Source organism: Nannospalax galili, unplaced genomic scaffold, assembly GCF_000622305.1.
Source record: "Nannospalax galili isolate Female #2095 unplaced genomic scaffold, S.galili_v1.0 scaffold786, whole genome shotgun sequence".
Taxonomy (NCBI): Eukaryota; Metazoa; Chordata; class Mammalia; order Rodentia; family Spalacidae; genus Nannospalax; species Nannospalax galili.
In genome coordinates, this window is record NW_008355774.1 from 323872 (window position 1) to 351565 (window position 27694).

General features: G+C 51.8%; 1 protein-coding gene across 2 annotated transcripts in view; it reads left to right on the forward strand.

Annotated features, from left to right (window-relative positions):
* Nucleotides 1-27694, forward strand: part of Cacna2d2 (calcium voltage-gated channel auxiliary subunit alpha2delta 2) — a 116910-nt gene that overhangs the window by 78442 nt on the left and 10774 nt on the right. For both annotated transcript variants that reach the window (XM_008853102.2, XM_008853103.2), the window contains exons 3-21: nt 5257-5316; nt 13595-13639; nt 16945-17086; nt 20029-20160; nt 20329-20386; nt 21093-21143; nt 21278-21377; nt 21514-21672; nt 21907-22014; nt 22126-22204; nt 22768-22817; nt 23005-23094; nt 23228-23299; nt 23515-23589; nt 24945-25019; nt 25101-25172; nt 25248-25319; nt 25421-25482; nt 26372-26448. In XM_008853102.2, the coding sequence (XP_008851324.1) occupies nt 5257-5316; nt 13595-13639; nt 16945-17086; nt 20029-20160; nt 20329-20386; nt 21093-21143; nt 21278-21377; nt 21514-21672; nt 21907-22014; nt 22126-22204; nt 22768-22817; nt 23005-23094; nt 23228-23299; nt 23515-23589; nt 24945-25019; nt 25101-25172; nt 25248-25319; nt 25421-25482; nt 26372-26448 (1579 nt within the window). The remainder of the gene's footprint in view (nt 1-5256; nt 5317-13594; nt 13640-16944; nt 17087-20028; nt 20161-20328; nt 20387-21092; nt 21144-21277; nt 21378-21513; nt 21673-21906; nt 22015-22125; nt 22205-22767; nt 22818-23004; nt 23095-23227; nt 23300-23514; nt 23590-24944; nt 25020-25100; nt 25173-25247; nt 25320-25420; nt 25483-26371; nt 26449-27694) is intronic.

The window sequence follows — 27694 nt, forward strand, 5'->3', positions numbered from 1 at the left end:
AAAAAAAAGAATCCTCCCTTGGGCATCTTGCAGCCCTCCACCTGATATTGATTGACCTCCATCAGTTGGTGAAGCCTTGGCCTAGGCAGGTGCCAGGCGTGTCCGGTGCTAGCTAGCCTGTCATTGTTATCTTCCTGACAGCCCTACTGTAGTGTTCTCAGAGCATCCATCTGGTGCTGGCACTCTGCTCTGGGCTTACTGGCCCTGGCTTCAACCTCAAAGCTCCCCTCTATCACAGTTCTCACCTGGTTCACCCCCCACCCCAGTGCCCCAGATTTCAACATCCTGCACACCATAAGTTCAGCATCTTTCATTCTAAGCCTCTCATGCCCTCTTGAAAGCAGGAGTAGCTATAACTAATTAAACCCTAAAACTCTTTTCCTCTGGGCTGTGCAGTTGAACAATTCTTATTTGATGGACATTTGCTGCCAGGGCCCTCTGCCACCAGCCTTAGGGTAGAGCTCCCTAGTGAAGAAGGATAGAAAAGGCAAGGTGAAGTAGGAAGCACTCAGCCTGGAGGTGGAAAGAAAGCTCTTTAAGAGAGTGGCATGCCTGAGGGCTCTAGCCTCCCCACTATACCCACGCCCAGCCCAGCTCAGCATGCAGGAACCCTTACCCTCCAGGTGTTGGCCATGGTCCAGGTCCCTTATCTCACACCGTTGTCTGTCTCAGTTCCCTGAAGCTAAAGATGTTTAACTTGGTGAAATTTGAAGGGACTTGTAGAGGCCCTGCTCCCCAGGAGAGTATTGTCCCCAGCCCCGCACACTGCCAGTCCTCTTCTTTCCTGCCTTTTCTTGTAAGAATGGCTCCCAGAACTGAAGGAAATTGATTGTTAAGTGAAACTCTCTGATAATTGCCTCTGAAATGCCTGCTGTTATCATGATGGACTTGGCTGTGAGCAGCCCTACTCAGAATCCCACAGTGGTTGCCTCCACTGCTTACCGTGATGGGGACATCACAAGTAAGGTAAGGCACCATCAGTGACCTCACAGCAGCAGCATCTCCCTAAGTATCCCTCACCCTGCAGGATATAGTGAGGAAAAGAGGTTCTAAGAGTCTAGACCACATACCTGGGCTCACACACCTGACAGATCAGGGCTGGGCTCAAGTCCAGACCTCTGAACAAGTAAGTCAGAGAGACTCTGACCTCGATTTTACAGACATTCATTATGCACCCACTGTATGCCAGGAGCTAAGTTACTCTAAACTCAATAGCAGTTAGCCACTGCCCCTGCTGAGCTTGGAGATCAGGTAGACACATAGAAGATTCCCTGAGGGTCATAAGGGAAACAGGTGGATGCCTGGCAGGGGTCAGGGATTGATCAAAGGTAAAGGAGTGAATCAGGCTAGAGGAATCTAAACAGAAGTAAATAGAGAGAGAACAGCATGTACAGGGGCCTGGTAGCAAGAGGACCAGGGACTAAGACTGGTCCAAGAGCAGAGCCCAGAGTCCGAGCAGGGAGTCACTCTCAGGGGAACAGGCACTCAGGGCCCAGGCTAGGAACAAAGCACACCTCTCCCACATAGCAAACACCCCAGACACAAGACCAAACTGTTACCCAAGCTTGGCCCAGGGCAGCCTGCTAAGTTCTCCCCATACCTCTCCACCTGTTTCCTAGCACCGTTCCCCATCTTGCCTGCCCCTGGCCCATCAGAGGTGGATTGTGAACCTTAAGGAAAAGTGAGGATCTCTTGACCACCCCAGAGCAGACCTGATTGTTGTGGGCTCTAGATCTCAAGGTTCTAAGTACCTAGCCTGGGCCAGGCAGGTGGGGCTAAGCTCATCTGAGAACATGCCCCACCTAGTAGAGAGAAAAGGAAGCCTACAGGCAGGGCAAGGGCAAAAGGAAACTTCCAGAGAAAGTGACACAGCGATAAGGCTAACCAGGCAGAAAAAGCAGAAAAGTGAGAAAGGCCCAGAGGTGGGCAAGAGCCTACAAGAGAAACCCCAATGGACAGGGTACATAGGAACAACTAGTGGGGTTGGAGAAGAGGTCTGCTAAGAGCCTCAGTGTGGATGCAATTACTACTTCGACTTCACAGCGAGACCTTGAGGGCCAGAGAGGTGAAGCTACCACCAAAAGAAGCTGCTTTGAAACAGGCCAGGGCTTCCAACTGTGATCCCCACTTAGAGCCCTTTGAACCATGGGTGGTCCCCTAGCCACTCACCCTCTTACCCTCAGGCCTGATGGGACCTCCTATAGCCACAGCCTGCTCACTTCACCCTACTGCCTAGCCCCTCTTCCCTCACCACCAGGCCTACCTATTTAGCAGTTTCCACACGTCCAGCGCCCGGGGATGGACTGATTGATCTGTAACACTGAAAAAATAATAATGGCTTGATCGTTACTGAGGATTAAAAGTAATCCTTTCGCTGTGGCTATTGCAACTCCGTTATTCACGAGTCAGCGGGCTGACCCAGGCCTTTGAGCCCATGGGACTCCATGAGCTTAAAGAGATGGAGGTCTAGGGCCCTCACTCCCTGGGTCTCCCTCACCTTCTCTGCTGTTATTCAGCTTGAGGGGCCCCATATTCTTGGGTCCCACGAATCCCAGGGTGAGAGCTGTGTGCTGAGAGCTGAGAGGACAGAGGAGCTGACCCACCTAGCCAAGGATGAAAGGAGAGAAAAAGGGAACAAATTCCTTAAGGCTATGGTCCTGTTTGGTGTCTGCAGCCCCATATACCCTTTGGCTTTTCTGTACTAAGAGCTCTGATCTGGTTCCTACCCTGCCCCAGACTTGGCCCTTATAAAAGGTCATAATGACCTCTGCAGAGCCCCAGGTGGGATCCAGACCCACTCTGTGGTAAATCTGGGGACCCTGGGAACATAGCAGGTCCCATTAGGTAAGGGAAGGGGAGATGTAGTGATTGCCCAAGGCTCTCCCCTTGAGGTGTATCTTCAGGGGCCACCCTGGGCTTTTCAGATCTTCCAGCTTGTATGCAGAGCTTGATACCTGGTGTAGAGTAGGACCCCAGTTAACATGTCATATATGTAATAATTTCTTCCACAGAAGGGTCTCACCTCCATCCTGGGAGTTCAGGCCAGAGGGTGTTTGTGGTTTAGGCCAAGAGGCAGCTCCAGGATAGAAAAGAAAGGACTGGAATTGAACACAGGAGAGCCCACAGAGCCTCAAGAAAGATTTACCTTTTATTTGAAGAGTGCTTGGGAGCTTCTGAAGAGCTTGGGGGCAGGTGACTGTCACATGATCAGATCTACACTCTGAGATAAGGCTCCAGGAATTGAGAGGGGAATGGATGCAAAGGAATGAGATTTCTGGGGCAGGACAGCCCCTGAATGGTAGGAAGTTGGAGTGATGACAAGATGCAAAGCAGGAGGCAGAGGTTCCAAGATTGGAGGGTTTATTTCAGGGCTGAGGAGATAGTTCAATGAATAAAGAACCAGAGTTCAGATCTCCGGAACCCACAGAAAAGCTGCAACCTCCAGCATGGCAACCTCCCAGCACTTGGGAGGTGAAGACAGGGGTTCCCTTAGACAAGCTGCCTAGCTAGTGAGTTCTGGGTTCAGCAAGAGCCCCTACCTCTGTAAATAAAGTGGATAGTGATGGAGAAAGACATCTAACATCAATCTCTGCCCTCCACATGCACCTATACTTATGCATCCACACATGCATACACTACTGCACACACACAAAAGAAAGTCTGTTCCAGGAGGGGGCATGGCAGCTCAGGTAGGCTGAAGGTCATCCTTGGGAAGTGTCAGGAGAGCCAGGATTAGAGCCAGCACATGTGAGGCCTTGTAGAGTCAAGAAGTCTGTGATCCTTCAGTAATATGAGGCTAGATTACTGGACACTGAATGTGGAAGTCCTACCTAAACAGGCCCTACAGTAAAGAGTTGGGCAGAGAATCAGGCCTGCACAGGAAAAGGAGGTCCAAGTCAGGAGAGGCCAGAATTCTGAAGGGACATGCTTTGACACCAAGAGGTACTTTCTCCCTCTACCTCAGAACCCAAGTCTCATAGCCTTCCTCCCTCCTCCTCAGTGCTCTCGGCTAAGGAGGTAGGAGAATCAGGCCAGTGGAAGTGAGGGTGACTCTGACAGCCCCTCTAACTGCTAAGGGTGACATCTTACCTCAGGAGAGTGATGGCACAACTCCACATGGGAGTCCCTCCTTGCTCTGCAACCCTATTCCATGTTTCAAAGGAGGAAAAGCTGGTCTCCCATATCTTGACTCTCATTTTCCCCTAACTGGCATCTGTCAGGCTTTATTAGCCCCTCTCCTCTGTGCCTATGTGCCACATCAAGCCTAGACTGATAGATGGGGATGGGATGTCCTGACTACCAAGAATTGAGTTGAAGACCTGGAATCAGGACTGTACTCCACTCATGCTGTGGGTAGGGCCAAGATTAGTGACACTGGGCACAGTGGGCCCTATGAGGGGTGGTCTTTGGACCTCATAGGCTAAGCAAAGTGAATGCAGTGGTAAGGACGGGGCTAGGGCTCCAGATTGACCCAGACTCACTGTGTGTCCAAGACAAGTTCCTCGCTGTTCCAAGCCTGGGCATCCTTATCTAGAAAGGATTCATAATGTTGCCATGGCAAACACATTTCAAGCAGTAACAGATACATTTGTGTCTCTGGTCAGGGGCAGGCTTGGCATGAACAGTGGCAGGTATGGTGTGGACAAGTACAAAGCTGTGCCCTCAGGGGCACTCTACCCTCAGGCCTGGGCTTCATTATCAGAGGCCACTGAAATAAACACCAAAGGAGAGGACAGGCTTATGTGGGTGGAGGCTTGAAGCCTTGTGGGAAAGGACTCAGGAAGCCTGGTCGAGGACAGTGAGTCCAGGTGAGTAGAGGTGGCCTGTAGGCATGTCCTGATGAGCCTGGTCCAGGGCAAAGTTGCATGATGAAACAATAATTTGTGGGATTTCACCTTCAGCTGGGAAGGATGACACTAGCTTATAGAGGGTAAACAGTGGCACCGGGGCTTGGCCAGTCAGTGTCTGTGCTATCTTCTAGCACACGGCTGCAGGGCTGAATGCAGGTAGTCCCACTCGGGCTATGCAGGACTCTTGTCTCCTGTGAGAACCCAGCCATGGCTAGGGAGGATAACCTCTTGACAAGCTGGGTGCTATCTAGGCTGAGGAATTTCTGGGGATCTGATAGGATGAGGGAAAGGGAGGTCTTAAGTCAGCCTGGCCCTAAGGAGTACTGGGCATGGAGAAGGCTTTGGAATGGGCATGGAACAAGGCAGTCTGACTCAACCTCTGACCATCCTGTGCTGTGTCCCTCAGAGACTGGCTGATGCTGCGGAGAACTTCCAGAAAGCCCACCACTGGCAAGACAACATCAAGGTAAGAACAAAGCATGGGCTATGGCCAGCAAGATGGATGGAGGCCAGCAAGATGGCTCATCCAAGTGAAGGTGCTTGCTACCAGCCTGACAACCTGAGTTTGATTACTTGGTGGAAGGAGAGAACTAACACCCACAAGTTGTGCCCTGACCTCCATACTCATGCCATGCTTCGAGCATGTGTGTGTGTGTGTGGGTGCGCGCACACACACACACACACACACACACACACACACACACCAGTCAATCAATGCAATTTAAAAAAATGAAGACACCACCTTCCCAACACCCAGGGTCATGCCACCTTTAACTAGGGTGTCATGCAAAGGAGGGAGTTGTGCTGCCCAGACATCTTGGAGGGGTACTGATGGAGTAAAGACAGAGCCTTTGTCCAGCCTTTCAGCTCTCCTCCAGTGTTAAGGCCTACAATGTAGATATGAGCCCCCCATCACTCCAGAGGAGATGAGTAGACAAGCTTTGCTAAAGTGGACCCTTCCAAAGAAGGTACCATGATTCTTAGAGAGCCCGAGGGTCATAGAAGCCTCTTGACTTCAGGACTCATCTGAGGTTTTTAATGCTGTGACCCGGAAGAGACCCTGGGAAAAGGCATTGTATGTGTCCTCTTCCCATTCCTGAAAAGCAGCCTGCTAGGAGACCCTCAGCCTAGGCCCGACGGACTGACCTGCCACAGTCTCTTTCACCATGAACTCAGAAGGGGCTTAGATACCTTGAAGCTGAGTACAGGGTACAGAATGTAAAGGGCTCAGAGGGGAAGGGAAGGCAGGGCACTTGTACTAGTCAGTCTCTGATTGGAATTAGATACACTTGACCCCTCCTGTTGGGCTACTGTCTGCTTGGGAAAGGCTATTCCAAGACTCAGGGAAGCCCTAGTACTAGGGGGTAATGGAACCCTCAATAATGGGACCAGCTGGCAGGGCTCCTTGAGACTGGGCCATGATTCCTAGTGATCTTGAGAAACGTAGGGAGGGACACAGAGTAAAACAAGAGCTGCCCCCAGAATCCAGGGATTAAGATATAGGATGGAGGTGAGACATATATTGCCTCCTTCCAGCTCTGAGCTAAGCTGTTCTAGGCCCATTTTCCCCAGGAAGCAAGTGGGGTTGTTACCCCTACTTACATGAGATCACCTATTGGTAGCAGAGATTAACATCTGCTATCTGTCACCAGGGGTTCATATTTGGTGACCTAGTCCCCAAAACTTGGTCCTCACTGCTTTGTCTCCCCAGACCACCCTGTCCTAGCTTGCTTTGCCCACACAGTGACATCCTTCACCACTTGGTGGGTGCTGGGTACAAGATGTTCACTTTACATGGTGCATGGAGTTCTCTCTCTCTCTCTCTCTCTCTCTCTCTCTCTCTCTCCCTCCCTCCCTCCCTCCCTCCCCCCCCTCGTGTGTGTGTGTGCATGTGCACGCGCACATGCACACATACTACAGATGGAACCAGAGGCTTCAGCATGCTAGGCAAGCACTCTAACAGTGAAGCGCACCCCTAGCCCAGTATGATTTTTTTGTAAATTAACAAATAAGTGAGGTAGTGACTCTGTAAACCAACTGTTCTCCCTAAAACCTTGGAAATTAATCCTTCTCCTCTCTCCACTTCAACATGACCCAGTGTCTACTGAGCTAGACATAGTGGTACATACCTATATCCAGCAGTCAGGAAGTAGAAGCAGGAGGATCAGGAGCTTAAGGCCAGCCTCAACTACATAGCAAGTTTGAGGACAGCCTAGGCTACATTAGACCCTTGTCTCAAAAGAAACAAGGAGGGGAGGGCTGGAAAGATGGCTCAGCAGTCAAGAGCACTGACTGCTCTTGCAGAGGGCCCAGGTTTAATTCCCAGCACCCACATGGTGGCTACAAACTGTCCTCAACTCTAGTTCCAGGGGAATCCAAAGCCCTCTTCTGACCTCCATGGCATTGCACGACATGGGTGCACTCACATACATGCAGGCAATACACTCATACGCATAAAATAAAAATAATAAAATATTTTTTAAATTTTTTTTTGGTCTTTTTGAAGCAGGGTCTCCCTGTAGCCCCAGCTGTCCTGGAACTCACTATGTAGACCAGGCTGGCCTTGAACTCACAGAGATCCGCCTGCCTCTGCTTCCCAAGTGCTGGGACTACAGGTGTGCACCACCATGCCCGGCCCTTAATATTTTTTAAAAATTAAAAAAAAAAAAGAAACAAGGAGGTGGGGTGGGTAGAGGGATGACTCAGCAGGTAAAGGCACTTATTCAGTTTGATTCCCCAGAACCCATGTAAAAATGGAAGGGAAGAACTGATTCCATAAAGTTGTCCTCTGGCCTCCATACCTATGCTGTGGCATGTGCACACACACCCACATACATCATACACACATACACACACAGCCACATACACAAATAAAAAATGAGAGGAAAGAGAAAGAGACAAATAGAGAGAGATAGAGAGAGAAACAAAGGAGAAAGACACTGACAGCAGCCACAGGCTCTCATTTACCACTTGGACTATGCCGCCACCTCCAGATAACCCTGCTTGGCAGTTCCACCTGCAAAGCCCAGCCCTGAGTGTGAGCAGGCTTGTAGTCTGCCTACTCTAGCATCCTTCACTAGCCTTACCTCTCGGATTCTTCTCTCATGTTCTACCACACCAAACACCTCTCTGGAGGCCCCTTCCTGCCCCTTTGCTTCTGCTGATCTCTGCCTGGAATCCCCTCCATTCCTTCCAGATGCCAAGCTCATCTGAAGCTACTTTCTCTCCCCAGGCCATCATCCCATCTGAGCACCCAAGAACCTCCACTTCTCCTCAGTTTCCTCATTTATACCTGACCGTCAGTTTCTTCCTTTCTCCCATGGGCAGGCATACAAAGCAGGTATTGGAGTCAAGAAATAAGAGCATAAGAAGGCTTGCCCTCCTGCTGGCTTTCCCTCCCTCCCAGTCCAAGCCCCAGAAAGGGAAAAGCCACCACAACTCCAAACCTGGTTTCTTCCTGGTTCTACAGAAAACCCTATATTGCCCAGTGCAGCCCTGCCAAGCCTCTGGTCCATTGATCTCACCAATTCCCTGAAGCAGTAAGTGCTTACTCTGGGCCAGGGTAGGCCCTTAGGAGGCCTAAAAGAGTGCCAGAGCTCAAGGACACTCAAAGGTACTAAGAGATGCTGCTCAAAAACCCATACCTCTATCACTGGGTCACAGTCACTGTGGGACACAAGCAAGGGCCTCATTTTCTCCATTGGCAAAGGCTGGCTGGTGTTAGCGTTGCCTTTCATCTCAGCATGGCCTCCAAGAGGTCATTCTGCTCACTGGGCTGCCAAGTCAGTGACGCATGGTACACCTCTGGTCGTACCTGCCCTATATGCAACTCCCCTGGGCTGAAGCCAGGCTCTGGCTTGCCACCCTCCTGTTTGACCAGATATGCCACAGCTGTGGGTGTGGTCACAAGCAGCACTGAACACAGAGCCAGCTGGGCCCTGCCTTGTTTGCCCAGTGCCTTCTGTCCTCCCCTGTCCAGTCCATCATGTGCCTGTCTGTTTGTCAGTCCCACTGCCTGAAATTCTCAGGTAAAGGGACCATAGTCATCTCCTTCTGCCAGGCTACAGGGTCACTGCTGTTCCCAGGTAACTGCTGCTACTGTGACTGCCAGGCTGAAAAGCATTAGTGCTAATGGTGGTCCATTAGCCCACCCGCCAGCCAGTACTGCCAGGATGCCAGGGAAAGCTGATGGGAGCTGACCATGTCAGGGTGTACAGTGACTGAGGCTGGAGAAAGGATGTAGTTTTGTCCCCTGCAGGCACACAACCCACCCTGAAAATATATCCCTCTCAATCAATGACCTTCAGAAGGTGACAGACAAAAAGTCCTCGTGCTCAGGAGTGGCCTATGTCACAATCCCAGCCTTAAACTCAGGCTCTTTCCTAAGCCAGGCCTTCTCCCAGAAACATTCTTACCCCCTAATTCAAAGGACAAAGCCCAGGATTGCCCTTTCCAGCCCCAACCTTAGGGTTGCCCCCCCCCACTGCTCACAGCACCCCATTTTGAACCTTGGTCACAGACAGTATCCAAGCAAGTACTTCATCTGTCTGCCTCACTCATGGCTCCTTCAGACCAGAAGCAGTGAGGCCTATGTCAGTGCCATTCATCACCTGTCCCTGTGCCCAGCCTAGTGCTCTGGTGGCAAAGTGATCAGGAATTGCCTTCTTATCACTGAGTAGGGAAAATGGCATCCTGAAGTTCTGGGCACAGAACTGGATATTTGGCTCATGAAACCACACTGGAATTCACTGCACAGCCAGTAGGGTATAGATGTCCTGGTATGGACAGCTCAGAGCAGGGAACAGACAGCCATTGTATATCTACATACATACACACAACCCCATTACAGCAGCCAGGGACTTAGGGAATCCCTGAGTCCACAGGATCAGAGGTGAGCCACCATCAAGGGCCAATGTGAGTAGAAGAGATAAAGTCCATTCTTTAGTCACTCTGTATACACTTGACCATTGGCAGGGTCAAGGAACCTATAGCCACAGTCCTGGCCAGCCCAGACCTGGGAATACTAGAGAGACCATGGCCTTGATTTAAAGGCAGCATTTCCTGTGGCTCCACACATAGGCAGCAGGTGCCCTGATGCCCATATCACTTAGAGTAGATGAAGATGGGCCACCTGCTGAACCATGTCTGGTGCCAACACAACACCATGCCAGCATTGTGTGCCACGTAAACCACCCCCAGGGAGGATCTGGGCCAGGGCATAGGTGGAGGATAAATGACAGGCCATTGATCCCAGAATCCTCAGGAGGAAATAAAACATGCTTTGAGAGTCTGATGGAGGCAACAGGCCTACCCTGGGGAGTCTGATGGGAGAGGTAACTCTGCCTAGGGAATCCAGAGGGAGAGCTGTGAAGGCAGGACCAGACCTGAAAATCTGGGAGCACAGGACAAGTGGCCTCCCTAGTCTGAGGGTCCAACCCAGCCATAGGGCCTGCTGCCTGCTTCTGCCAAGCCAGCAGCAGACGGCTTTCAGAAAACAGTTCTCTTGGCTGAGCCTAGTTGGCAGTGATCCAAAGAAGGAAGGCCACACGACCTTACTGGTATGGCCTGGCTGCCTAGACTCTGCAGAGGGGGCTAGTGGGTAGGTAGTAGTCATGTCTGGGCAGCCTTAGCAGCTGCCTTTCAGGACACTGAATCTGGATGACAATCCTATGCCCCACTCATTCCAATCTCTCCCCTACCCTGCTCCACAACTGTGAACATCTTTCATGTCCTCTCAGGCTTAGTTTCCTACTAAGGAGCAGATATGCCATACATTGATATGCACACTGAGTCCCACTCCTTATCTGCCACCTATGTATATAGGTTCATGTTGTGGGTCATGTGTGTGAACTGGGAAGGAGATTCTTTACCAAGCGTAAAAGAAACAGCCTGTGAAATATCAGGGAACAGTGAAGGGTCAGTGGGACAACATTCAACACTGAGGACACCCATTTCATGCCATTCAAGGAGTCTTTTCCATACTGAGTCTCTCCTGTGGGCTGTTGGGTTGGCTCCCCTGGAGAGGTCCAACTCTGCAGTTCCCTGTCCTCTTTATACCTTCAAGAAGTAGAATCATATCTAGATTTTATAGTGGGTGCTGGAGACTTGGATGCAAAACTCATTAAGGCTTCATGCTCTTACTGGAAATCCTCACCTTATTGATATGGGGATGGCCCCTGAGCATCTCATACAGATACTTGGACAATCCTGTAGGGCTGGAGCCTTGGAGACTCAGCCTTTATTCACACACTGCTGAGCATCCACCAAGGTCCTGGTCAAAATGTGAACCATCACCCACTTACTCCTTGTTACTTAACTCAGGAAGTGAATCACTAAGGCCAACATTGGCACAGTGTAGGTCAAAGCAGTTACAGGCCTTCCCAGGAACCTACACACACACACACACACACACACACACACACACACACACACACACAACGGCCCATCCTACCACACCTAAGCTCCACATGGCATGGTGCAAAGCAATCATAGCTGTGTTTACCCTGCATTTTCATATGTGACCTTGTTCAGGCTACCAGCCCATGTTCCTTCCTCTCTACCAAAGGGAAGAGGGGGGCAGGAACAATGGGAGGAGTATTGCCCACATGCCTCCAAATCTGGGGGCAAGGAAGCCTATAGATCCCTGGACCTCACCTGTGGTCTACAGGAACCTGGCAATCCTATATGCCATTTTCTCTTTGTCCTTGATGACACCAACACCAGATTATCCAGGGACTGTGAAACAGCAGGACAAGTAGAGCAACAACCATGGAAGCAGATGAGGAGGTGGCCCAAGTGAGTGCCAGGGTATCTCTCAGGGATGACCAAGGCACAGACAGGCCCCCTCCAAAGCCTGAGAGAGGATCCTGGGGCTGCTGGAGGCCTCAGAGTGACCAGCCCCCGACCCACACCCTTTGCAGTTCCTGCAGAAGGTTTGCCTAAAAAGTTGGCAAGTGAGGCCCCAGGTTGTAATCTGCAGTCCTCTACCGCACCCGCCTGCTTTCGTTATGGAAGGAGAGCGCATCAGAGCCGTGTTTATAACCCCCTTTTAGATAACAAATCACATTTTCTTTTCGCCTGCGAGTGTGTTGAATTGATATTTTTTTCCCCTCAGTTTAATGGGTTTGTGTGTTCAGGAATGATCTTCATCAACCAAAACTCCTTATTGTGTTTGATGTAATGTCAGCTTTCATTATGTGCTTCTGTCTGAGTCAGGCATAGGGAAAGGCTGAACCCCTGGAGTCTGGGCCTTGCCCCAGCCCCCAACCCCTCCCAGGCCTGTCTTCCTGGATGGGTGGGTGTGTAGCAGACTTGGATGAGGTCCGAGTTGGGAAGGCAGGAGCTGAAGGCTGTGGACTTCTTTGTCCTTGCCCTGATGTCTCTGCATGTTTGGGTTACCAGCAGGCACAGACTCTCCAGCTGCCTTTTGGCCCAACATTTGTGTTCATGTCCAAGCAAGGTGCCAGGCATGCAGACACTGTTCCAGAAATCTTGAATTAAGTCACCATGTCCAACTGATGGCCTATACCTTAGAATCCCTAGTGGAAGACAGCCTGGAACTATCACCCTCAAACATTCCCCAGTATTGACCATCTGTAACCACTGGCCACAGTCCCAGCACTTGGGTAGTCACCAAGGCCAAGGCCTCCCCTAGAGGCATGAGGAGCCTGAGGCTCAGAGAAGGAATGGTCCAGCCCTAAAGTCATATAGCAAGTGGGCCCCAACCAGGCCTTGGGCAGGGTGGCCTATGTGGCGTCTACCCCTCATGGAGTGACTGTTGGCTCTGTGTCTGCTGCATTGCTGACAGGTCCTCAAGAGTAGATCTGGTCACCATTCCTCAGGCTACAAAGAAAGAGCCCCAAGTGTGTAACAAACCACTAGGGCCACACTGAGGGATTTTGCTGTACAAAACAGATCTGAGGAGCACCTGGGGAGGGTGACTTGAATAGTGGCCCTGGCCCTAGAGCCCAGCAGGGCATGTGGGGTGGCCCCTTCTGAGCAAGTGGCACTTACTGACACCAGGATCACCTTCTGGCGGCCTCTGTCAGCTGCACTTGGTTCTGATTAAAAATCATTAAACATGAAATTAGCCCGTTTGTGTTACGGGTCCCCGGGGCGGCGGGTGATTATGACACACAGATGGCCAAGAACCCAGGCAGCAGGCAGGCAGGCATGGGCGGGAGGGCACATGTGAGTGAGGGCCACAGACAGGCATGTGGGCCTAGCTTTGTTTTCTCCTGCTCCTGTTGTGTAAACCCCTTTGCATTTCACAACAAATCACAGATAATTAATAAGTACATGCCCGTAATGAGCAGGCTTTTTAATAGAAGAAATTGGAAGATGCAGTGTGAAGTCATTATTTTGCTGTTGCCCAGGCTTGGCTCTGATTTTCTATCTTCCTCATTCCCTGGTCCTGCCTCAGCCAGTGTCTCCTCAGGAGTCAGGCTGGCTCTGACCCTGCTTTCAGCTGGTCTGCAGGGCAGAACCTTGGTCCCTGGTCAGGGGAACCTGAGGTGCTGCGTCCTTCTAGAGCTTGTGAACAAGCTAAAGGCAGGCCTGGGGATGGGAGAGGGTGTTCCACCAGCACTGACTCATCCTACTTTTTCTGTGGGTGGCTCTGGGTAGAGGAGGGGACAGTCTCCATCCTAATTAAAAGGGCTGTTCTAGGCCTTGGACCTGAGGGTTCAGGCTGCATCTTGGGACCCCCTGAGCTAAGACTACTGAGGCTTCTCTCCCCTCACCAGGAAGAAGACATCATGTACTATGATGCCAAAGCCGATGCAGAGCTGGTAAGTGTCCCACCTTTACTGTAAGGGACAGGAAGCTTCCTCGTCTTCTGATCCTCAGTGGTTTCTGCTATAAAGTAGATGTTAGAAATCAGCACCCTGCAGAATTGTGGTACTTCAGACCCCCACTCCCACAACTCCCTAAAAGTCCTTGACCGTCCAGGGCTGTGTCTCTATTGCCACTATGGGCTGAGCTTCCCTGCAGTGTGGAGCAGGTTGGGTCTTCCCTCCTGGGCAGGATGGTGAGGCATTGGCCTTCCTCCTGAGACAATTCAGTCCCAGCATGGTGAGGGGCTTTCTGAGTATCTTGAGAGTAAAAGGGAAAGGGAACAGTGGAGAGAGGCTTCCTGGAGGTGGGCATGTGGGAGTGAGACATGGTGACATCTAGGTACCTCCCCAAGCCAGTGCAGGCTCCCTTCCCTGTGATGTAAAGGACTCAGCATCACACTGTGGAGAAGACCCAGTGCCTGGCCTCACCGTCAGCACATGGCCCTACATCACTCAGTGGCCTCAGACACAGAGGTAGCCTGGTTCCTGTTGGTTCTCAAATGAGGCTCTGCTCAGCTAGGGCTACCTCTCAGAAGTGATGACATCGGGCCCTCTGTCTCCATGTCTCATGAGCTCAGGTCTTTTGGAGCTCCCTTGTAAGGTAGTAAGGTCCCCATCACAAGAGGACTAAGTGAAAGATGTATGACCATGGGGTGATGGGAGGCTACAGAGAAAACAAGAGTATCTTTGGGTGCAGGCACTTGAAAGTAGATGATGTTCGTTGAGTTTGTCATGGCCTAAGTCCTCTAATGCCAAGCAAAGTTGTTGAATCCAACTGTCCCCTCTGTAAACAGAGTCACAGTGGCATACTATCTGGAACCCACCTATGCTTGCTATACAGAAGATCCAAGATCCAGCATTCCTTTCAGTCCTGTAGGCCTGGCTTGAGAAAATGTAGCCTGTGATATCAGGAGCTGGGAAGGCTGGAAGGGATACCTGTGAGGGAGGCCATGGTGCCAGGTTGGCCTAGGAAGCCCTAGGGAGGGTACGGGGTCGAGAAGGAAGGGGTGGGCTCAAGCAGGTGTGCTTCCCCTTGGCTGAGATCCGTGGCTCCCAAAGAAGTTGCTAAAATTAAAGCTGGAATCTGAAATTCAAATGAAGAGCGAACCTTTAATTAGACCCTGAATCTAATTCCTTACCCCTCTTGGCAGCGGGCTGTAATTTTAGCAATCAGTGCATTAAATATAAACCAGGAGACTGCAGTTGCCCACTGCACAGAGCCCCTGGTCTCAGGGTGGCACTGAGAGACTCCCTGGCTAGCCTGGTGCCCAACTCCTGACCAGGATACTACTGCCTGCTCCCAGCAACCCAACTCTATCCAGGACCCCAAGGCTGGCTTTAAATCCCTGACTCTCCGGCCCCAGCCCCTGCAAGGGTATTGGGACCGACCAGTGAAGAAGCATTGCACTAGGCAGGATTGGACTGGGGTCAGTGAGGCCAGAAAACCCCAGGCCTGGTATAAATAACAGCAAAAACACATTTGCCAAGTCCCCTGCTTGTTGTGTTGTTTTGGGTTTGTTTTTGTTTTTTTTTAAATCTTTGCCAGAGGTACAGTTAGAGATCTTTCTACACCATTTACTTTTAAATTACCAGCCAGAAGGTGGGGGTCGGGGGAAGAGAAGGAAAAAGTTCGCCAGCTGATAGCTTATCAGAATGGAATCCAAATGTCACATTAGTTGGGAAAGTTAGAAGATTAAATTTTCCAGCACCCCTTCATCTGCCGCTGACATTTGGGGGGCTTTCTTCTGCACCTCCCCCTCTGAGTGGAGCATGCATAGCACATACCTCCCGAGCTGCTGGCTTCCTGCTCTGGGTTGGATGTTCAGCCACTGCCTGCTCTGGCTTTACCCAGTACCCAGGGAATTCTCAGGGTCCTCCCAGAGAAGACAAGAGGTGGTATACCTGATAAGGGGCATGGAAGGGCAACAGATAGCCTGGATTTCATTGTCCAAAACCTACTCTGTAAAGATGGAAAGGGAACTGGCACAGGACACTTCAGAACTGTGAATGGGATGGAAAGGACAATCTGGACAGAAACCTAGAGGTTGGAACACAATGGAAGGGGTATGTCTAGGCCACAGGGTGCATCAAGGAAGCAATCCCAGAGACCCATTGGGAAGAAGGGATAAGGGGAGCCTGAGATGAGGGTGGCCACAAGTGTCTTGGGTAGGGGTCTGAGGATCGGGAGTGTGTGGAGAGTTCTACATGTCTCTTTACCCCCCTGTCTGGCTTTTTCTTCCCCTATAACTCCACCATCTTCCCTCCCTGCTTACACACCTGCATTGGAACCTGATCCCCCATCAGCTACAGCATCAACTCTAGTCACAGCCCCATTCCTGCCAGTCTGTGGTTGTGGGCGGGGGTGCACAGCGCATGCCCAGCCTGCCTGGCCGAGAGATGCTGTAATTGGCACCTGTCAGGCGGCTGCGGCTTGTTTTAGAAAATCAACAGGGGCCTTTACAGTCCTGCTGCGAGCAGGCACTGCAGACCCTCCCTCTGTAGGTCATTGGATCTCCATCCTAGCCCCCACCCAGCCCAGCTCTCCCCAGGTCTGCCCCCTCGCTCCACACACACTCAGCTCTAGAACTACTCTGCTGCAGGGGTGGTACTCGGCTGGGGCTCTCTCTCTCTCTCTCTCTCTCTCTCTCTCTCTCTCTCTCTCTCTCTCATCTGGCTCCATGGTATTGGCTTCTATGCATTGGGTCATTGCTGGTATTAGTATCTGACCCTTGGCTAGATGTGCTCTCAGATCTTGTCCAGAGGCCAATAACAGGTTCTGTGCCCACATAACATGGAAATCAAGAGTGGAGTAGCCAAAGGAACCTCCATGCAGGGTATGGGTGGGGCTCAGTGGAGAGTGTGGGGGTGCAGAACTGCTAGGCGGGGCTGTGGAGGCCTCAGTAATTGTACAAGGTGTGTCCTTGAAAGCAGAAGTCTGCAGCCCACTCGTAACTGGCTCTACTATTTGCCTCCTTCACTGACAATTGACTTTCAAGGATGTGAGGAAGAGATCAGTTTGGTTTTGGTTTTAGTTGGGGTTTGGGAAATGGATGAATGGGATTGGGCAAGGGCATGTAGAGTCACAAACCTTTTGGGTGAGGGGTTCATACACTATGTCCACATGTTCCTGTGTCTCTCCATCTGTCCCTCTGTTTCTGACTACAATAACCTCTTGAGATGCCCTCCCATCCTCACCTGCAGGCCTAACCAACCCACTCACCATTTCCCAGCCCTGACATGTTGGGTGGTGCTTTCTGCAGGATGACCCAGAGAGTGAGGATGTGGAAAGAGGATCCAAAACCAGCACCCTGAGGCTGGACTTCATGGAGGACCCAAACTTCAAGAACAAGGTCAACTATTCATACACAGCTGTACAGATCCCCACGGACATCTACAAAGGCTGTGAGTGTGAGAGTGATGTGAACAGCCCTTCCCACCCAAATTGGGCAAAAGCACACTGCTCAAGCATTCCCAGGTCTCTTGGGATGGAAAGCTAGTGCTATCTACTTCCAGCCAGCCCCATGCACCCAAGGTCACACATGCTCATTTCTCAAGCTTACCTATGCATAGGCCTTCAGTCACTCTCAGCAGAACTTGAAATGTAGCATATCACCTTAATTAGCATGGTCTTAAAGCTGTGTGTGTATACACATCCCACACATACATGCACACATATATTGCTTCCTACTGCTGGGCTGAGTTCCTCCCCCATTCCTGGCCCCATTAGGGGTGGCTGAGAAGCTGCCACATACCAGGTGGACACAGAGGTTAAGGGACAGTAAACCACACCTGCCATAGACACAGACCTGATTATCCTACTCTGCTTCTTGGTACAGAGCTGAGGGAGTGGAAGATAGTTTCCAGCCTGGAGGGTGTGGGAAGGGGGACTAGGAAGAAGTGGCTGAGATTCCAAGCTCCAAGGTCAGGGCAGCTTTGCACAATGGGAAAAGGAGGTCACTACAGCTAGAAGAATTTGTTGGGCTTGAGGAACTTCCTGAGGATTTGGAGAGGTATAGAGAGAAGAATCCAAAAGCCCAACACCAGAAGGGGAGCTCCAGCAGCCAGATTAAAGGCACTAGGGTCTATTGGCTCTGAAACAACCATGTGGGCACCTATAGGCCACTCAGGTGCTGGTCTGGATCTTGGGGCAAAGGTGGCAGAGTTGTGTCATAGGTTCCAGAAATCAAGGAATCCCAGGATCCTCAGGGAAGACCCTGTCACCTTCGGAGTCAACTAAGTCTTCCGGGTGACCTCAAAGGGGGTGAAGAGAATGCTGCCCCCTCCGATAGGCTGCCCCCCAGCCACCTGCCTGAGCCAGTCGAGGGGCACTATCACAGGCAGGCACACTAATTAAAACAGGAGCCACACCGCCCTCCCCAGTCACTCCTCGCTACCCACACAAATTACATTTTATATGTTTTTTATTTACTGTGTCACTTTTAATTAAATCTGTAATCACCTGCCTGAGGGGGCATGGTCCCCATTTCCCAACTCAGAGTGATCTGAGAGTGTGTACATGTGGGTGTGGTGTAGGTGTGTGTGCTTGAGGCAGAGTGATGGATCCTTTCAGATGTGGGAATGTTTGCATCAATGTATCCTGCAGCTGTGTGGTTACAGATACCTGAGGGACAGCCCACCTGGAGCAGGAGTCACTCCTCTGCTGGCAGCCAGAGGGTCTTCCAGGATGGTTTGCTCCAAGTTTCTCATATGAGTGCAGACCAGTGAGGGGCAGGCAGGCCAGGCAAACTCAAAAGGCAAATAGTATTGTGTGAAACATTTAAGGACTTCATCTTTTTCTTTAAAGAAAAAAAAATAGAAATTGTTCTACTCACGAAGCTTCTAAATCAGAAACAAGACCATAACATATTATCAAATAGGCAGAGCCAATGGTAGAGATAGGTTTTGTTTTTGCATTGTGGTCAGTTTGAGCCACAGGGACTGAGAGGGAGATGAAATCAAACAGGAAGGAGCTGCACTTCAAGGGGCACAGCAGAGCCCACATACAAAGGAAGAGCAGAGGGATGGACTAGGGTGTGTCAGGCCCCCAGGCTACAGGTAGAGCCTTGAAAGATGGTAAATCTTGACTCATCCATTCTCAAGAATAGAGCCTTTGGAAGGCCTTCTCTGGCTCTCACTTGAGATGATCTTTGACAGAGAACATGGAGGGTATAAGTGTCAAAGCTCCACCTGGAAAGAAAGGCAGAAACCAGAGAGAAAAACTGAGGCACAGAGACCTGGCAGAAGCAAGTGTCTTGTTCCTTTTTGTTTTGTTTTGTTTTTCTGTTCAGAGACTGATATACTGAGCACATGAAAACATGTCTCACACACACACACACACACACACACACACACACACACACACACACACACACACACACACACACACACACACACACGAGGCAGACTTAGGAATGCACTGAGTTATGGAGCAAGAATGCTGCCCAGGTTGGTCAGCAGAGTAGAGAGCAGCCTTGCTCTGTAAGCATGTAGAGTGGGGAGAGAGGAGTCTGTTGAGGACAGGGATCACTATGTGCAACTATAAGGGTTGGGGAATGGAAGGTGAGGGTAACTGATGGCAGCAGGGTGTGGCAGCAAGGAATCACCTGTGAGCTCCTGTAGGCGTGAGCCCATGCCCTAAATTGCACTTCAAGGGCAGGTAGATTTCAGAATGAGGGGTCCTACTTTTGGCTGGAAACACAGAAGTTAGAGGTACAACGAACAACCTGCTGAGGGTGCAGGCTGTATGTGTGTGCGCATGTGTGTGCAAGTGCATGCACCAGTGTCAGAGCAGGATCCTGGCAACGCCCCTGCCCCTCCACAGCCCCCACCTCTGCCCCTGCCTGCTCCTGGCCCCAGTTGATTAATCATGGAGCTGAGTGGCTTCCAGCTTATCAGGTACCTTAATAGCTGAATAATTCCAGCCCCATCAGCGGGCCCTTAATTGCTTTCTTGTGGCTGCGGCCTGGAGTGCATGCTGAGTGGGTGAGCTCCCTGGGGACCAGCCGCAGGCTCCAAGCAGCATGCTGGATTGGGGCCCAGCTCACAGTTCCCTGCCACCTGGGAGGCCCTCCTTCACGGGCCACAGGCCACATCAGCCCTGCTTGCTCATTGAGGCCTGGCTGAGGGGGAGGCTGAGAGGCTCCTTTGATGGTTTGGAGGGGTGAGGATCAGAAAGTCTTCCTGGGGGGAGCTGATGAGGCCCCACATGGGGCCCTGGATAAGCAAAGTCTGGGCTGGCAGAAAGTATGGGAAGCCTTGGAGACTTGGGCATGAATGTCATGGAAGTGGATTTAGCAGAGGACAACCCAGAGCTCCCCACCCCAGCCTTCTGCCCTGCCCTCCAGCCACCATCATCCTCAATGAGCTTAACTGGACAGAGGCCCTGGAGAATGTGTTCATCGAGAATCGCAGGCAAGACCCTACACTATTATGGCAAGTCTTTGGCAGCGCTACGGGAGTCACCCGATACTATCCAGGTAGGTGCTAGCCTGTCTCCCTTGCCCACGCAGCACCCACCTTGCTCCATCTCCTATCCCAACCATCCTGAGGGACATGAGGTACAGTAGTCAGCCATTCCTTCAAGTCCTGTCTGCCTCAGTCAAGCCCTTCTCTGCCAATCCCCTTTACCCTCTCTCCTTCCACAGCTACCCCATGGCGAGCCCCCAAGAAGATTGACCTGTATGACGTCCGAAGAAGACCCTGGTGAGTAAGAAAAGGAGGGGCTGATCGGAAACACCCCCTCAGCTCCCCATCTCTCCTGCCTGCTCCCCTCCCTCCCAATATCCAGACCTCCGAACAGGGTGCAGCCAGCTCTATCCAATTTTCATTTCACACATCGTTGCCACTGGAAAATGGATCCCATCACCCAGGCAGGCCTCCCAGCTGCCTCTGCCCCCACATACACCGTCCACCACCCAGTTCCCCCACCCACTCAGAACTGAGAGATCAGACCAGTGAGTGTGCTCCCAAGAGTAGATATAGCCTCTGCTGGGTGGGACAACCCTGCCCCACCCATCTGAGCTCTAGACACTCCTACCCTCTACTCTACCTCTCCCACACTACTCCATGACCCTCCTTCTTTGCCCCATCCATACACAGCCAGACTTCCTGTGGGGCCTCTACCAGGGGCAGAGGACACAAGAAGCCACTGAAGCTAGCCACTGCCTCCTGCCCCCTCTATGGATCACCTGCTCACACCACCTCTTGTTTACTTGATGAGGGACCAGATCATTCATGTCATGAGAAGAGATTGTCTGTTTTATTGAGCATGATCTCCCCAGTGCCCAGACCCTGTCTGACCCATGCAATGTATGGTCAATAGAAACACATGAATCGATATGTGGGTGGAGGAAGGAAGAACCCACAGGTCCCACGGGTGTTGGTCCTAACTGAGTCTTCTCACTGGCAGGTATATACAGGGGGCCTCATCGCCCAAGGACATGGTCATCATTGTGGATGTGTGAGTGAGCATTGCAGGCTGGCGGGACTGAGATGGGACTAGGGCTGGACTCTGCTGCCTGGGAACACCATGAGGGAAAGACAGGAGAAATCTGAAACCCCTTAACACATATGGTCCCTGCCTGACTTCTCCAGGAGTGGCAGCGTGAGCGGCCTGACCCTGAAGCTGATGAAGACATCCGTCTGTGAGATGCTGGACACGCTCTCTGATGATGACTATGTGAATGTGGCCTCAGTGAGTGCCAAGGTGGCAGGCAGGCTGGGAAATATTCACCCCCACCCACCTTGTTCCCATGAAAGCCATCAGACCCATACAGCAGCTATTTGCCATGGCCAGCCTGAGGCCACTCACCACCCCACTGTCCCCACAGTTCAACGAGAAGGCGCAGCCTGTGTCTTGCTTCACACACCTGGTGCAGGCCAATGTGCGTAACAAGAAGGTGTTCAAGGAAGCTGTGCAGGGCATGGTGGCCAAGGGCACCACAGGCTACAAGGCCGGCTTTGAGTATGCCTTTGATCAGCTGCAGAATGTGAGCCCCATGGCTGGGCAAATGGGTGGCCGGGATGGCAAGGACCCAGGTTTAGTGACACGGGGAAATAAAGATGGATGTCCTTGTTAACACTAAACAGGCAGCTTAGACAAATAGCACCATCTGCTGTGGGGGAGGAGGGCCAGAGGGCCAAGCTTACCCTGGGAGAGAGGCCCTACCCTGGACTAGGAAGGGCCAGAGAACTGCCTGACTCTTATGTTCACCCCTGCCTAGTCCAACATCACCCGGGCCAACTGTAATAAGATGATTATGATGTTCACGGATGGTGGCGAAGATCGTGTACAGGATGTCTTTGAAAAATACAATTGGCCCAATCGGACGGTGAGTCTCAGCCCAGGTTGTAGACAATGTGGAAAGGCTTTCCTGATCTGAGCCCAGGACAGGGGAGGGTGTCCTCAAGTAGCCACAGCAATAACCTTGGTGCTCCCACAGGTGCGTGTGTTCACGTTCTCTGTAGGGCAGCATAACTATGATGTCACACCCCTGCAGTGGATGGCCTGCACTAACAAAGGTACCTCATTGGCTGTCACCACCAAGGGATCTCCCTGCCATGTCCTGCTGCCCACTGCCCATCCATATGTCCACTATTTGTTCATCCACTGTCTGTTCATATTTCCATACATATGGCTGGTCCATTGCTGTGTCTATCCAGTGGACTGTCTTACTTGTCCAGCTGATAGAGCATCTTCATGCCCATCTGGCTGAATGTTCACTGTCCAAGCTTGTCTGCTCCTATGTCTGTTTGCCTATCAGTCCATCTCTCTGTGCACTTGGGTAGACTCTGAATGTCACTGCTTTCCTAGAATGAGGCTTCTTCCTCCACCACACCTCTATCCACCACTCCCACCCCTGCTTCTTCCTTAGACCCCTACACTCCTTCCTCTTTATATAACATTAGTCCCAGTGACAGGGCAATGGCAGGGAGCACAAAGGGATATGAGTTTGGGAAAGTGACAATAAACACAGAGGGAGTTTGAGGGACAAGTCAGGGATGCAGATATACCCCAGGGGGCAGTACCCCCCATGTCCTGGGTCCCGCAGCGCCAGCCAGACCCACCTCTCCTCTCTTCACAGGTTACTATTTTGAGATTCCTTCCATTGGAGCCATCCGCATCAACACGCAGGTGAGGCTGTCTAGATGGCTGCCCCTCCCAGCCACTGGCTTCCATCTGGGTGCTGTGCACCTTCCACTACTGTAGGCCACAAGCGCCCCCTTGTGGCTAAATGGCAAAGTCCCGCAGCACAAAAGCACGGGGAACAGAAGAAAGTGAGTTGAAAGGGACACTCAGTACCCTCCCTCCCACCCTCCAGGAATATCTAGATGTGTTGGGCAGGCCCATGGTGCTGGCTGGCAAGGATGCCAAGCAGGTGCAATGGACAAACGTGTATGAGGATGCCCTGGTAAGGCCTCTGGGCGGTGGGGCGGGGAGAGGGGCAGCCTTCCAAACAGAGGAAAATGATAGATGGCCTATGAACACTCAGAGAGGGGACAGGACTGACCACAGGAGACCCCATCCTCCTCCTCTCCCTTCAGGGGCTGGGGTTGGTGGTAACAGGGACTCTCCCGGTTTTCAACCTGACACAGGATGGACCTGGGGAAAAGAAGGTGAGTGGCCCATTAGGGTAGGGTTGGGCATACCTGGGGAGGGCTTGGCATACCTATAACATGTCTGGGGATGGAAGACAGATAGGGCACCCTACAAACTGGGAAGGCCAGCTATCTGTGAGAGCAGCTTGAGGTCTTGAGTATGAGGCCTGGACAGGGGGTTTCTGCCATGGACTTAACTCATTATAGTGCACCCCCCATGCCTCTGCTCCCAGAACCAGCTAATCCTAGGTGTGATGGGCATCGACGTGGCTCTGAATGACATCAAAAGGCTGACTCCCAACTACACAGTGAGTGTACACCTGCCCAGATATCCTGCTATGCTTTCCACAGCAATACAAGCCAGGCTCAGCAGAGGAGATATAGGAATTGAAGGACATTCACAGGGGCCTCTGAGTTCAGGGAGTTGAGGAAGACTTTCCAAGAGGGTGATCCTGGCCCAAAGCTGGAATCAGCAAAACCTCCTGTGAAGGACCAGACTCTGACCATTTCAGGCTTGTTAACCTAAATGCTCATTTCCTACTCTGATATTGTACTGTGAAAGCAGCCACAGAAAAAACATAAACACACAGGCATAGCTATGGCCTGTATAGTTTTATTTGTAGATACTGATATTTGAATTTCAGATTATTTTCAAATTATAAAATAGAATTCTTTTGATTTTTTTTTCCAGTTTAAAAATGTAGAAACGAAAGCCAGGTGTGGTGGTACACACCTTTACTTCCAGCATTCAGGAAGCAGAGGCAGGCAGATCTCTGTGAGATGGAGGCCAGTCTAGTCTACATAGTGAGTTCCAGGCCAGCTGAGGCTACAGGGAGACCCTGTCTCAAAAATAAAATAAAATAAAATAATAAAATAAAGTATAGAAATGATTTGTGGCGTACAGCCAAATTACAACAAGAGGTGGCAGACCAGATTTGGCCCTGCACATGAGTGACCTGGGCAGAGAATTGGGGAAGGGGACTGACTGTGGGAGGCAGAGAGAACTCTTTCAAGCAAAGGCCTGAAAGTGGAAAAACAGAATCTAGAATAAGGGAAGGAACAGAATTGGCAGTGTGTCTGTCTAGGGTCTGTGCTTAGAGAACTTGGGTCTCGGCTGTGAAAGCAAGGGGAAATGGGAAATGTGTGAAAGTAACTTTAAGCCTGAGTCATATGAAGCTCCTTCTTGGCCCTGAGAAGCTCCATGTACAGTGAGAAAACTATCAGAGGCAAAGGCTGGATGTAGGGTCCTACTCCATCCTACTTTCCTTCCACCAGGACTGCAGGAAGGACATCTCCCTCCTGTGCTCCACTGAAATGGAGACAAGGAAGCACAATGCAGAAAGCAAATTGGTACAAGAGGGCAAAAGTGGCACAAAAGCATCAGCCTTGTTGGCCTCATGCAGATGCATAGGTAGGGCTGGCTGACACCTCCATGGGGAGTGCACGCCTGCCTACAAAGCTAGTCAGCCTTGGTGAGCGCTGGTGCTTGAGGGCACTCATCCCTAAGACCTGGCTTCAGAGACAGGCTTAGGGCCACGAGGTAAAAGAAGGCCTTTGGCAAACAGTACCTTTAGAAGAGTAGGAAGCAGAACGGGGAGGAACTCAGTCTAAGGAATCCCTGGCCAGCCCTCTGGACCCTGAGCCCCTAATCTGTACCCCACAGCTTGGCGCCAATGGCTATGTATTCGCCATTGACCTGAACGGCTATGTGTTGCTGCATCCCAATCTCAAGCCCCAGGTGAGCCAGGTGAGTGGCCTGGAGGGCAGGTAATCCCTCCAAAAATGGGGTCCCCTGATTTCCTACTTGGGTTTCCTGCAGACCACCAACTTCCGGGAGCCTGTGACTCTGGACTTCCTGGATGCAGAGCTGGAGGATGAGAACAAGGAGGAGGTAAGATGAAGGCAAAGAGGATAGATGGGGAAGGTAGTACAGAGAGCCAGAAGGTCATACCTCTGGCCCTTGCAGATCCGTCGGAGCATGATTGATGGCAACAAGGGCCACAAGCAGATCAGAACATTGGTCAAGTCCCTGGATGAGGTAAGAAGGCACAGGAAGGGGAACAGGGAATCAGGATGGGTACCCACCCCCACCCACCCCAGTCTGTTCACCCAAGTACCTGACGCAGCCTCCTCTCCCAGAGGTACATAGATGAGGTGATTCGGAACTACACCTGGGTGCCTATAAGGAGCACCAACTACAGGTGAGTGGGGCAGGGCAGGGCAGCCAAGGAGGGGTAAAATGGCACCAGAGTCTGAATCCAGCTGCCTTCCCCTCTCACACCCTCAGTCTGCTGTGGCTACCATCCTCCCACCACTCTTCCCTATTTACCCTGAGACATTTGGTCTCCCAGGGCCTCCCCTGGCCCCTGTGGAACAAACACCAGGTCCTGAAAGTGCAGGACTAAGGACAGGACAATGCATCTGACGTTCCCCACCACCACCACCAACACCACCACCACCTGAAGGGTCTCCTAAGTATCTGCACAGGAGATCATCTCAGCACGCTCACTGACTGCTCTCAACCAGCATCACTACCTCAGAGCCCAGCCCCTGTGGGTTAGGCACAATCAGCATAGGTTGTCTTCTGTGTGCTGCACACAGCTGTTCCATGGTCCATTCTGAAATGCCAGGAGCAGTGTCATACCCCAGGACTGGCCCATACTGCCTTATATGGCAGTCATGTGACCCTACTCATCACTGGCTCTCATAGGGCACACATATCTGTGGCCTGTGCTGATCTAGCATACCCATTCCTACAGCTAGTTCACTAGCCATGCTCTACCCCTTGCAAGCTTGCTGTTGGTCAGGAGATGGTGGGACAGGTGGGTGCTGATTGGGTGGTGGTATGGGGAGTTACTTTGGGGCTGGTAGTTTGGAGGCATCCAGGATGTTTGGAGAAGGAGAGGGATCTGGCCCCTGGTGTCTCCACAATGCTGACCCCTATGCTATCTATGAATGTTCCACACTTTGCAGGGGAGGAGTGGCTGCCACAGCTTGGGCCCCTCTGGCACCAAGGCCCTGGGGTGGGGGTGTTAGTGTGGCCCACCTTACCTCAGCAGTGACCTGTGCTCTTCCCTCCCCCACCCCCAGCCTGGGGCTGGTGCTCCCACCCTACAGCACCTTCTACCTCCAAGCCAACCTCAGCGACCAGATCCTGCAGGTCAAGTGTAAGTGGCCTGGCCCCTGCCTGCGCCCTGCACCCCTGCCTCTGCCCCTGCACCCTTGGCCAGCCCCAGGCAGCATAGCCAGCTGCGCTTGCCAGCAAGGCAGCCCCTTCTACCCAGTCTGCCCAGCCCCAGGCGCACCCGCAGGCTGGGCAACCAGCATTTGAAAGTCTGTGGAAATCTGCATGCTCGCCTTTTCTCAGATTTGGTTTTAGACCATTTTCTCATGGTTTCTGTTGAGGTTTCTGTTTTTGGTTTTCTTATCCTGTGTCTTCCCTCCTTAGCCTGCCTGCCCTGAACACCCCTGGGGGCTACATTCTTGGAAGACACCCCCCTCCCCTTCCTTCTGCTCTCCTTCTTCTGTTACTCCCTGCTCAGCTCTCTTACCCTGTGGTGCCACCTCCCAGTCCCAGGGTCTCTGTCCTCTGCTCCTCTTCTGCTCCCTCCTCCCTCAGGTCATATGCCCTCACTCCCCCCCTTTCTTCTCTTCCCCCTCCACCTCCTCCTTCCACTTCTACCTTCTCCCCTCTCTTGCCTCTCCCTTCTGCTTAGTCCCTCTATTTCTCTCTCTTTCCCTCCATCTTCCCCTCTCTTGCCACCCCAGAGCCCCTCCCTTCCCACTCTTCCTTTATTCTCCCTCCCTCCCTGTCTTAACCTCCTTTCTTTCTTTCCCTCATTCCTAGTCTAGATCCTTCTCCTCTCTTCCCTTAGCTCTCCTCTCTTCACCACTTCATCCTTCCTCTCTCTCTCTCTCTCCCTCCCTCCCTTTTTCCTCACCCCCTCCTCCAGCTTTCCTACTCTGCCTGTGGCCCACCCTGCATGCTTGCTCACAATGGGCCTCTCTGGAAAGGCCTGGATCTCAGGCCTGGCCCTGCCTGCCCACTGCCAGAGGTCACTGGGAGGGAGGCTGGGGCTCCGGCCCCACCGGGCGCCCCCCCACCTGCCTGGCCGACTGGGGCTCATCTCCTTTGAGTTTCTTGCTCTCTCTTTCTCTCTCATGTCGTTTTTTGCAAGAAGTTTCCTTTCGGTATGATGATGAGACACAATATTTTCATTCAAACAGCCATTGAATAAAATATTGTTTGTGCCCCTCCCCTTCCCCTCCCCCTTTTCGTTTGTTTTTGTGTTTGTGTTTTTGTTTTCCTCGCTTTCTCTCTTGGTGGACTGTCCCAGTGCCAATCAGCAAACTGAAGGGCAAGTATATTCAGAACCAGTGCACCCTCCTCTCCCCACCCTACCCCCCCTCACA